The 12,874-nt window shown below is 39.5% G+C and overlaps 1 protein-coding gene across 3 annotated transcripts in view; it reads right to left on the bottom strand.

The window, feature by feature from the left end:
- Positions 1–12,874, bottom strand: part of tll1 (tolloid-like 1) — a 77,852-nt gene that overhangs the window by 32,073 nt on the left and 32,905 nt on the right. For all 3 annotated transcript variants that reach the window (XM_084715079.1, XM_084715081.1, XM_084715080.1), the window contains 9 exons: positions 12,557–12,679; positions 12,274–12,354; positions 10,615–10,788; positions 10,397–10,514; positions 7,337–7,515; positions 5,900–6,005; positions 3,703–3,827; positions 1,212–1,327; positions 863–965 (listed from right to left, as the gene is read on the bottom strand). In XM_084715079.1, coding sequence (XP_084571205.1) covers positions 863–965; positions 1,212–1,327; positions 3,703–3,827; positions 5,900–6,005; positions 7,337–7,515; positions 10,397–10,514; positions 10,615–10,788; positions 12,274–12,354; positions 12,557–12,679 — 1,125 coding nt within the window. The remainder of the gene's footprint in view (positions 1–862; positions 966–1,211; positions 1,328–3,702; positions 3,828–5,899; positions 6,006–7,336; positions 7,516–10,396; positions 10,515–10,614; positions 10,789–12,273; positions 12,355–12,556; positions 12,680–12,874) is intronic.

Consider the following 12,874-nt stretch of genomic DNA (forward strand, 5'->3'; position numbering starts at 1 on the left):
ATTGTCAGTCTGACAACACCTGCACAGCGTTTAGAAAAAATGCTGCAGTGTGAGGAAACACAACCCAATGCAGGAGGGGGACACTAAAAAGATGATGAACAGTTGTGACATGCTTGTTGTCCTCACCACCTTCAGCAACTTCATGAGTCACAAACCGCGGCAGTCCCAGCCTTCAAAAGTCATCCCTTTTCAGTGTTCCCTGGAAACAGTTTCCACTGTCATCTGTCCCTCTTGAAGTATCTCTGTATTTGCTTGTGGTTTGTCTTTTTGCATGTAATTTATTAAGTTGCAGTGTGTTTAGCTTTCAGGGCAACCATAACTTACAGTCACAGCAGTCTTAATTCTTTGAAGCCACAGTAAACAATATTATTTCATTATAATTTTGGTCAAACTACATCATTTCGACCATTGCATGTCACTAACAATATTGTAATGAAGGGTTCTTGTGAGCGCCTGTCTCTTTGTATTTAGTTTTTTAAATATACCTCAAACAACCAATCAGGGAAAGCTAGCACATAACTAGCCAATCACAGTGACTCTATACAGACACAGGTCATCCAGGTTATATGTGGCTTTCTTATCTTTGAGTCAGACAATTATAAACAGTTAATTTGCTTGTTAGTTACAATGGTTGACAACCTCGACATTCAGTAGCAGAGAGAGAGGTGGAAGGTTTTGCATTGTGTTGCCTACTGCAGCTTTTGAGGTGATTTCAGTGCAAGATTTCAGCAGAATGAAAATGCTTATTAAGGAACAAGAAAATAAGAAAAGGCAAAAATGTCACGTCAGTTCATTAAAGGCTAACCAGTGCCCCTCTGGCCCTCCTTCAGCTCACCCCTGGCTGACTGTGCCCTGATCTTACCGAGCAGTGGAGCTTTCCTCCAGTATCCATCCCGAACCTCGATGTAGTCGTACCAACACAGACTGCTTTTATACAGGTCCATGGTGGTGAAGTTCAGAACAATCTTGAGGAGCAAAAATAAAAGTTGAATATATTTAATACGGATGTTTGCACAGATGGAGCGGCAGAAAAGAGGAAGAGGGTGGAACCTGTAGCGTTAGGATATAATTAATATACAGTCACTCTGTCAGCAGTCTCTTATTGTTATTACATTCACTGCACTGCAGGATGCTCTAATGTGTGTGTGTGTGTGTGTGTGTGTGTGTGTCTGTGTCTGTGTGTCTGTGTCTGTGTGTGTGTGTGCGCTCACCTTTTCTCCGGGTGTTACAGATATTCTCCAGACACAGTGTGTGTATGACGGGTATCCGTTGGGGTAACCAGGAGACGAGAAGTTGCCCGTTGAATCTTGGAGCGTCTCTCCACATGCTGCAACACACACACACACACACGCACGCACACACACACACACGCACACAGATGGAGTTACATTTTTGTGGTGAGTCCTGCATAATCCTTTCAGCTGTGTACCGATACTTGCGATCAGTCCATTACTAAAGACCACATGGCCTCATATCTATTATCATTCTCAATCTTTTACTGCCAATTCGACAAAATAAATACACTCCAGTCAGTTTTGTCAAAACAACAGTCTCGTACACTCTCTGTCTGCCAGACTTAATGTCTATAATATCTGATGTGTGCATATGGAAACTGTTAGACGTGAATTTCTGATTCAGAAACCAGTAAAGGAATTAAAATTACCCCCCAAACAAACTCGTGTTTCATGTTGTCTTTGGCTTATTTTACTTTTGCATGTTGGAAGCGGCAGCATGCGTGTTTGTATTCTTGCGTGCATCAGTATACATGTGAGGTCCGACCACAATCATTAAGCCTCGTCATCGCCATTAAGCAGAATTAAACATTCCCCAGCAGCAGAGTCATTTTCTGTAAGGGAACGAGAGCGACAGACTCTAAATTTATCACGATGAAGACAAAAAAGTAAAAACTGTTACAGCTGGGTGGGAATTCTGGGAGAATTATCAGACGATATTCCTCTCTTTATTCTACATTCTGAGTTTAATGCCGTCGCTCCCTCTTGAAAAGGAGGTTAGCCAAATGTGCCCCTCCTATTCCATCATGCATGCTGTTTTCCCCCCACAATGCCCTGGGGCTCTGTTCATCTGTCAGTGAATATGGTATCACTCAATATGACCTTATAAGGTTGAAGTTGTATCTATTTCCAGCTGGGACACACTAACACAGTCTCGTTCTCACTCTAATATGATTTAGCTGAGTAACATATATACTGTAATATATATGGAGTTATTAATATTAACAAATAAAATAACAGTCATACTTGCAAATTCTCAGATAAATGTTAAAATAACAGAATAAAATGAGTCAAAATGAAGAAATACAGACACATAAAACACAATGAAACGGAGATTTTGGTGAATCCCCTCAACTCCGTGGGGACATCCATGTCCCCGACTGGCTCGCTTTCAGAGGCTATATCGGGTTCAAATTTAAAGTTAGAGTAAGCCAGTCCTAGTCATGTTCATCACTTTTTAGTGTCCCCTGGAAACTAGCAGCATGATTCTATATTCTCTATTTGGTTTGTTTTTTCTCACTTGACAGCATTTTTTTCTAAATGCTGCGCACATGTTGTCAGATTGGTGATAAGGTTTTCTGTATTTGATTGTGTTTTGTGTATTTGCATATGTTTTTTCTGTCGATAGGGGTCTATCTGTCATATAACATAACCGTAACCAAGTTTTATTCATGTTATGTTTAGTCACGTTTGCTGACTTCCTTCTGTACTCTCTGATATCTACGGTCTGCAAATCCTATGCAGGTTTGGACCAAAAATCATGCTGGTTTTTTTTTTTGCCAAATCACACAAATATTTGTCTGAGGTGTTTCTCAAGATCTTGGAGTCTTTATGCGGTCTTTCAAAGGGATTTTTGACCATTTTTTACAGTGAAAATTTGTTAAATTGTGCACTAAATCAGGGTAATAAATTGTACTGAATCAATGCAAAAACTGCACAAAAATGCTGCAACACCTTATGTCAAAAAATAGACCATGGGAATGGCCATCATATACTTCAATCACAATGTCCTAAGCCCTCATACAGTCTAAACTTTCAAAATCTGAAGAGGCCTACCTGAAACACAGTGTTTATTACAGATTTACGACTAGAAAAACTTGACACAAAATGCTTAAATTAATATTACTATAATATTACCAGCTTTCAGATGATGTATACTACAACTCTGTGGCATATACCCTTGACCTGCTATCTCTCCCTGAGCATCCCTTGTCTCGCTCTAAAAATCACAAAACTAAGTTTCTTGTCTCAGATGCAGTACATCATGTGATGACCTAAAGTGTGAACTTGTCTTGGGGACGTGAGCGTGAGTGTGAGTGTGGGCCAAAAGAAGAATGGCAGCATTTGCAATCGTAAACCTTTAGTGACATTTCTGTACAACTCCTGCTTGAGAGCAGATCCAGATCACGTCAGAACTGTACAACAGGGACCGCAGGGACGCCAAAACAGCACGGGTGTGCGCAAGAAATTATGGGAGGAGAGTGTGTGACGTGTTTGAGATCCGAAAACAGAGAAACACATGGAAAAACAAATTACTCAACTTCACCTCTGTGCCTCGGAGAGTGGACAACGGGCGGGAAAATTTTACGCCAAAGATACTAGATAAACACATACTCACAATCACACACGGACACACACACACACAAACACATTCATACATACTGTGGTCTTATAGTAAATATATCAGTACCTGGACATCTATACAGCTTCCTTGCCTGTGCAATGTCTCCTTTACTGAGCCTGGTCCGCTGACCAATAGCAGGCCGGACCCCATTTTCATCTCTAGATGGAAGGATGGTGTCGAGGAACATCCCCCTTCAGGGAGGAAAAGAGAGATTGATTCAACACACATCATGCTCTGATTTCAAGGAAATTAAATAAAAGATTTCAACACACTTCAAAACAGTGTAATCTAACTTGTGATCTAAGAGCAATATGACCTCCATTCAAATACTAATCGCCTCACCAATGTTGTGTTTTGTGTTTTCTTCTAACGGGTAAGTTGGAGCTGAGAGGGGAATAGGAGGGGTTATGAGAGTAGGTATGGCAGAGATTAAAATGTATCCTCACATGGAAAGCATGTACAGTGAACCCGTGACGGCTCTCGCTGCCAAATAACTGGCTGATTTCAGATGGTGGTGGGGTCTAAAACATGGGAAGAGATGATGCTGAGAAGTTTCCATTAGTTTTACTGCACAAGTGAGTGATTATTTCCAATTTCCCACAAAGTAAGTGTGCTATAGCTGTGAATGTGAAAGTCTGATAAGAACTCAGACACTAAAACTGATCCGTGTCTGACCTGAGAGTCCACATCCCTCCACTACGGTTTGCAGGATAAGTCTAGTAGGTTGTGAGATTCTCAAAATGACAAAATATGTTTTTGCTTTTGCTTTTTTTGAGAAATATTGGATAATTTTAGCTCTTCGGGTGTCTCAAAACTACTTAAATCTAAAATTACTGATTTTTTGGCCAACTGGGGCAGTGGAAAAAGCTTGTGAACACAACACTTGCTTATTTACACATCCAGCAGTTATGGAGCAACATTTTCATGCATTTGAAGTCAGGTGTGTCTGGTCACCTGATGAATGTAAGTGTGAAGAATCTTTTAGCTCTGTTTTGGTCTCCACCTGCTCCTGTGGGTAATATCTGACCCTTCAGCTGCTAAATGGTCCACTGTGTTCACCAGCTAGTCACCAAGTGTGGCTATTTGTTGTGTGGTGCTGAGCAGGTCGAGTGCAGTGGGATTTTAGAGCTTTTTCACTGAAAACAGCTGCCTGCTGCATCCAAAAATTACACCATGAGAGCGCAGCGTGAACCAGAGCAGTAATGAGCTGAAACTCTTTATTCAGCTCCATAAAGTCAAGGGGAGCTGCAGGTTCGGGTAATAATCTGAGGGTTCATCACCATGAGCAACTGCGTTCACTTGGTCATTTGATACATTGTTAGGATATAAAATGACAGATATAGTCAATAAATATATATATATATAAAAAATTAACTGGTTAGAACTGGAAAACAACATGTGTCATGGTGTCAGAAGAAGATTGTTCTAATGAGTCACAGGCCAAAAAAAATGGGAAACTGCTAATAACTTTAGCATTCGTAGTATTTCCCGTATTCCAGCTACATTAAAAATATTAACATGCAGACAATTTTCACAGCAGTTATGAAATATAAGGGTACACAGATGGTAACAATGATACTAATTAAGGTCATGTTGCATTTAGTGTAGCAGAGCCAACATGCACAATAGCAGCACCCTGACTCTGTTTGACCTGAATGTAACAGAACTTTAATTAATATCTTTATTAACACCTCTGTTTACCCTACTATTTCATGTAAACATGGCTGCTGTGAAAAATGTCTCTTATGCAGTTTATACATACTTACATGTTCTGTCTGACCTTGAATTTGTCAAGTGTTGTCAAATGCTGTGGGCAGGATACAAGGAGGGCAAACTGTGTCCTCTTAACTACTGTCTCTGGCTAAAATACCTGCTCTGTTTTGTTTGTACAGCTTGTTGGTCACTTAGTAGTAGTACGATGCTGTTTGTGCACAGCTCAGCAATAATAATGATCAATACTGTTAATGTCAAACATGTTTGTAGGTTTTAATTCACTCTTTGACCAGGAAAAGGATCAGCTGGACCTTTTCTATATTGATTTTTAACATGTTGCACTGAGCCTTTACTTGCCCCGGGTGATGAAAGTCGTTTCGCTGTTATCAGCTCCACCCCACAACTCTGAACATCAACAACTTCAACATAGAGAAACATTCACAAAGGTTGAAAAAGTTGAGAAACATCTGTTCTGTCAGGTCACGCGTCTGACCTGTTTTGTAAATTCAACACAAGTCAAGAAGAAGAAGACATTCATGCCGCTGGTTACCGTGAGAAGGTGTTCCTGGCGTAGTGCATGATGCTATCAAAATCATATGGCTCCCCGAGAGAGTTGACCTCCCCTGGCTCCATCTTGAGGAAGTTATACTCCTGGCCTGTGAACAACACACACATTCACACACACACACACACACACACACACACACACACACACACACACACACACACACACGCACACAACAAGGACAGTAGCCTTAGACAGTTTAGTTTTATTACACATCAAAAACCATTTAGTAACCATTTAGTGTGCTACAATAAACACACAAAAACATTTTCTACAACACTTTCTTTAAGGGAGTGTGCATAAGGCTGTCATTACACTGTCATAACCATGTCATGACATCTGTCATGAACAGAGAGGACTCTGTATGAATGTCTTTCTGTCAGTTATGCAATTTTCAATGCTAAGATGACATTGTTTGAGATGTCTGTCGTGTTATGAGAACTTGACATCACGCAAGAACAAAATGTCTTTGTTATAACAACTGGACACCGACCAACACAGCATAACCTGTCAGTGTCTTTGTTATGACAACCTGACATTATCAGACTTAAAGAAACAGTTACACTTTATGTTTGAACATTACATTGAACTGTCGTATGTTGTTCGTTTAAATGTGGGCCATCATAAGACCATTATAAATGTGTAATTATAATATTATAATATTATAATAAGTCATTATAAGTTGTCTTGGTTAATGCCAAGCTGCCATAACAAAGAAATTATTGGCCTGGTTAATGTCAAGTTGTCATAACAAACATAGCTCAAAAAACGTCAACTTTGAATGACATAATTGACCAAATGACACTTAATGACAACAACCAAAAACATTTATAAAAAACTCCTTCATGTTTGTCTAGTTGTTATAACAAATATATTATTGGCTTAATTAATATTGAGTTGTCATAACAAAGACATCTAAAACAATGTCAACTTTGCATTAAAAATGACAAAATTGGTTGAATGATTTAATGACAACAGTCATAAACATTCATAGACTCATTCATGGTGATGACAGTGTAATGACACACAAAATGAAAATTAAATGATTAAATCTGAGAAGACAGGCACTTTAGGGGCATTTACTAAAAGACTTCCAAGTCCAAAGAGCAGCGTATTTGTAGCTCTGATATGTTTCTAAATAAAAACTTCAGGTGAGCTCTGACACACTGCTGTCATTTGATTTAACACCTGTCAGATTGCTCTGTCGTGCAGAGGAGAGTGTGGGCGGAAAAAAAGACTTGAGGTGACTTCACAGTCATTAAAAGTCTCATTCACACTCACACAGGGCTGGACATGAGTGTGAATTTGAAAATACACACACACACACACACAGTCCATAAACGTCCTGACTTGCCCCCAGCTGCAAACAAACCTGAATGATTCTAATAGAGACCCAGGTGCATTTTGGGTACCGAGTCTCACCTGGTTGGATGTTATCCCGGATGATCGTCACATGATCGTCACGGTCAGGCCGCGTGTGCTCATGCCAGAAGCCAATAACGTGACCCAATTCGTGCACCACGATGCCAAACTTGTCACAGTTCTTGCCTATGGAGATAGCCTGGGGCCCGTTGCCACGACGACCCACATAGGAACAACACCTAATAAGGATTAGTAGGAAGTTGATAGCAGGGAAATAGGCGGATGATTTTTTACTACACATGTGGCAATGGAAAAAGCATCAGCAGTGTAGTATGAAAATACACACACACACACAAACACACACACACACACACACACACACACACACAAGGTCTTTTCAGGATTTCCTGCTCCGTACTACGTCCACCAGAGGAGTAAAGGCAGGATTTATTTACATACACAACACTCCGATAACGCTGCAGTTTCATAACCCGATGTGAATAAGCTGTGAGAATTCACATATCGCTGCTCACAGAACACACAAACACACACACACACACACTCATTCTTTTTTTCTGGTTAGCCGAGACATCCGTGCCAGGCTAACAAATCTGATTAAAGTTATCCAGCGAGCTGATTGCAGGGTAAGGATCAGGAGTCAGTGGAGTAGATAGAGTCTTTTCTTCCAGCATTTGCAGCTCTGGTATCAGTACAACTATTTCACTCACACAGCTACTGACAGAAAGGTACTGTAGTTCTTTTTTTTTTTTTTTATAAAACATTACTTTCTGTTTGTCTGCATTGCTCTCATCATCTCTTCCTCTCTGTGCCACACACACGCTGCACATCCAAGCTCTGGGGTATTTATACATCAGATTAAAGTGTCTAATCTCTGATGCTACCAGCCTATCACAGGACACGAGACAAGTGGCATCATCAGTTAACACGCAGATCCGTCACTCATCTCATTTAAAAATAAATTATATTTCAAAATGTACCTTTTCAGGCTCTTCTGCATCAACTGTTATTAATCACTATAAAAGTAAAATATTTTGATCCTCATATATCATCATCAGACATCAAATATTGTGAGAGCAAAGACACATTGTGCAGGTTATTACTATAGACCTTTTTAATGAAGGTCCTGGTTTATTTAGTGTAGCAGAGCCTTTCCAGTGAACCCACATGCACAATAGCAGCACCCTGAATCTGTTTGAACTGTATGAGAAGGAACCTCGATTACTATCATCAGTAACACCTGTAATTATTCGACTGTTTCATGTCAAAATGGCTGCTGTGAAAAGGGTTTATTACTGTTCAGTCTACAGAAGAATTTAGATGTAGGTGTTTTTTTCTACACTTCGCAGCCATACGATATAACACTTAAGTTTCTGCTAAATTATACTATTTTTGGTATCTTATTTGAGAAAAATAAAGATGTTTTTATACAAAACCTTTTTGTACATTTAAAAGAAGAAATCAGACTTCTCAAATGTTAAATGTTGTCTTAACGCACACACTCAAACAAGAACTTGATCCTGACTAAACTAAATTAAATTATGATTTAAATTAAGATCTAATAAACAAGACTACAAATTTTTGGTGCTACATTTCAGTCATGAAACAGCACTGAAGTTTGATACTCAGTTCTGTTCACTTACAGTTAAGATCTCAAAGTTTTCCAAAGATATCAAATTTGTCAGGCTAAACTGCAGGAATGTACATGGAAAAAGACATTTGATAGGACATGATACAGTCATAAAAAGTACTGAATATTTCATGTCAAGCGGTGATGAAATATCAGTTTAATTCGATTAGATTCAATTAATTGATTTAACCTTTTAACCCCCACCATCTGATACACCAAACTCAGAACAAATGGGCTATTTTTGACACTTTTGGCGAGTACGGACACACGGTTTTCATGGATTTATTAAACTGTTTGATGACACCATTTAACACCACGTTTTAAGGTTTCAATTGTATCAGCATTGTACATACATTATTATTTACATTTGTATTTAAGTGACCTAAAAATCTTAAAGATGAGAATTCATAAATATACATATTACATGCTCATATTCATTCAATTTTGTATATACTAACAGCCTGCATAAGCTCTACGTAGTGTTGGTGTCAAAACATTTTTAATGGTCAGCTGCATGAAAATAATGAAAAATGAATATAGAAAGTTTCCAGAACTCATGGTGACGTCTTCAGATTGACTCTCTAATACAGCACAGCTAATAGTACGTCTGTTTTCTGCTTGATAAATGACTTTAAATAATCAATTATCACAATTTCTGTTGGTTCATTTTCTGCCAGTCAATTAATCGATTTATCAACTTATGGATGCACAACAAATATCTGGGCCCAAAACTGTATCACTATTTCTAATTCCAACAATCAAATTAAAGCTGATAAATATCAGCTATAATAATACCTGATTTGACAGATTATGTCAAAGGAATTGATTTTAATTCTTAGGCAAAATGCTCTGTAAAAGCCAAAATGTATTTGACAAGTAGTAATAGTTCTGAAGAGTCAGAACTGTTCTCTGTTTTTGTTGTAATAGTGCTGTCAGTTAGATCTGGTTCGGTCAGAGCTGTGGAATATTAAAACATCTTTGCTCAAGCTATATGTTATATGAACTTATTTTCCAAATACAAAAATATGACATCTTTAGTTATTAATATTGGCTGAAAAAAATCCATATTGTGTATATTATATCATCCCCATCAAATACCTTGCACATGCTTCTCTCTCAACCATCTGCACAGCAGCAACTTGGAGAGATAAGCCCATCATGCATCCTGATTTCAGCCACTCTTAAACATCTTACAGCCCCACCACTGTACAAACACACTATGACCCCACCGTGCTGCCACTCAACAGAACAATGCACTTCTGCAGAGTATGAACAAAAAAACTGCACGAACGTACAAAAACTTAGACTGCGCAGTGTGCTTGGTGGGATGGGGAAACAGGAGCAGGACAGGAAGGAAAGCGGAGCCATTGTTGAGTGACCGTATCGTCTCTCGCTGTGACAAGGTCACCACTGAACTCTAGCAACACACATACACACTCACACGCATACACACAGGGATTCACCAAGCTCACCCGCAGGGTCTGTAGGTGAACACGATGTAGCTCTCCTCATCTGTCTTCTCAATGAACGTTACGCACGTCTGTTTCTCCCAGTGACGCATCGCCTGCTTGAACATGGCCCTCTGACTACCTGAAACACACACATTTCACATCCTACGTTTAAACAATCACACGTCACTGTGTGTTTTACTGTTGAGCGGTGCAGGCAGCGGTCCAGTCCAACTGCTTACCAGTAAAGTTTCCTCCGATGACATAGGGAATGACTCCTCCGGGCCATATCCTCTCAGCTCGGGATGTGGCCGCTCGGGGAATACGGCTCTTTACGACGTTCCCAGTCTTCCCACCTTTCCCAGTTTGGCTCTTGGGACTGGCAGCTCCCTTGCTGGAGTTCTTGGGGAGATAGTCTAACAGAGCGAGGAGAGAAAAACAATCAAATCTATCTTAACCACACGTTCTTGTTCAAGTTGTGAGTGTTCAAACAGAATAAATTACTGGTCTGTTATTATTATTACTACATCAGCTCATAAATTAGCTCTGAGATTATTAGATCAGACTGTTTCTTATTATACGTGACCTTTCAGAGATTGTTCTCACTTTAGAGGGTAATAAACTGAGACAGATATAGCTCTGCAATACACTGTTTTATTAAGCATTTAATTTAGGGTTTATAGCGTATACTGAGTTAGCTGAGTTGTGTTTAAAAAAGGTAACTCAAACATTCATTAGTTCTGGATCTGATTGTGATTCAGTAGAGTGTGGGCTGTCGTTCAACTTTATCCACTTGGAAAGACCAGAGACAGGGTTTCTGCGGGATTCATCCGGTTAAATTTAAGACCTTTTAGAGACCTTTTAGACTTGCCTAAAAAATGCATGTGTTTGTGTGTGTGCATGTGTGTAGTGAATTTTAGTTGTTAGAGCATGATCAATACATTTTTTTTCAGATACATGAAACTGGCTTGAGGTTGTCATCTGTCACAGCCGACATTTTTTCTCCTTTTTGTCGAAGTTTGCATGGTTAAGAGCTGCAAACAACAAAATGATAACTATAACGATAACTATAAATATATTGTTTTAAAAACTGTGGATGGCAGAGTCCGCACCACCGCTATATAGTTAACGACAGTGGCGATCAGCGTAATTGGGATCACATTCAGAGCGATTTGATGAACGATAGAAATACAGGCAGTCAATCAAACTTTACAGGGTTTACCCTACAACTTATTAAATGCTTATATAATGCAATATTAGGATGTAAATCCCAAATAAAAACATAATTTTACCTGAAACATCCTGCAAACAGTTAATTTGGTCCCTAGTCATGTCGTCTTTGACATTCACCAGGATACCATCAAACTGATGTTGACTCTTATGAAAGTACAAATAAAATTCCCTTAACAGAGTGTTGGATTCTTATGTTTATGATTTATTTTTATTTTTCTGTGCAAACTACAGCAGTAACAGGTCGTCAGTATCCATTTCCCTAAGCTGCCAACACAGCTGGAATATGGAACTGGAAATGTTGCTGATGTGGAACTGGATTCTCACATCATTATCATTATAGTTATTGTTGTAGTTATCGTTCTCGTGGACGGCCCTTAGTGGCAAGCGACGACCACAAAAATCTCCTTGGTGGAGCATTCCAAGTTGCTCAGACAGCTGGGTTTTAGAAGTCTGATGCAAGCTTCAATTCTCTGAGGAAAAGTTGGTTTGCATACTGGATTAAAACCAGTGGCCTCCCAGAAGATTTTGGATGCTATTGTGGTGCGTCTGCAGTAAGGTAAAGTATGTTGGATTTGTGATTTATTGGCTGAAAAAATACCAGTTCAGCCATTTAAACCGTGTCTTTGCTGGCATAAATTAGAGTGTGTGTAAAAGGTTGGGGTCCTTACCTAAACCAAACCTACGTATTCTCTCCAGCAGCAGATATAAAGATCCTCTCTTCTTAGAAATTTCATGTTCCTCCAGGCCACCTGACACACACGAGAGCCAAGAATCAAAACACAAACAATACACAATAAATGCTGATATCCTCAGGTGGCCTCTGTCGACTTCCTTCCTATTGAAGCTGCTTTACTCTGCAGTCGATGGATAATCAGAGAGTTTCAGAGGAAACATGAGAGAGAGCTTTACATGATGATTACTGAGTGAGAGTGAGACGTCCAGTCCACTTACCAGATGTGTGCCCCTGCCGGGAGTGTGTGTGCATGTGGGTGTGCTGTGTGAGGTCTATCGTCCTGTCGATCTGGAACATGCGCAGGTCCTCCTCGTCTAAAGCGATGTCGCCCCAGAACACAGCTGGAAGTTAAGAGAAAAACACCTGTCACACTCACACTCAGCAGAAGAATCACTAACAATGTCGTCATCATCCCTAAAAATGTGTGTCATCATTAAAAGTCAATTTTGATATTCCTCCTCATATGAAGTGTCACTGGAATAAGTTTAGTGTGCGTGTTTGTAATCAACGTGCATTTGTTGTGATTCTTCATAAAG

This window comes from Lutjanus erythropterus, chromosome 3 (assembly GCF_056507025.1).
Source record: "Lutjanus erythropterus isolate fLutEry1 chromosome 3, fLutEry1.hap2, whole genome shotgun sequence".
Classification (NCBI taxonomy): domain Eukaryota; kingdom Metazoa; phylum Chordata; class Actinopteri; order Lutjaniformes; family Lutjanidae; genus Lutjanus; species Lutjanus erythropterus.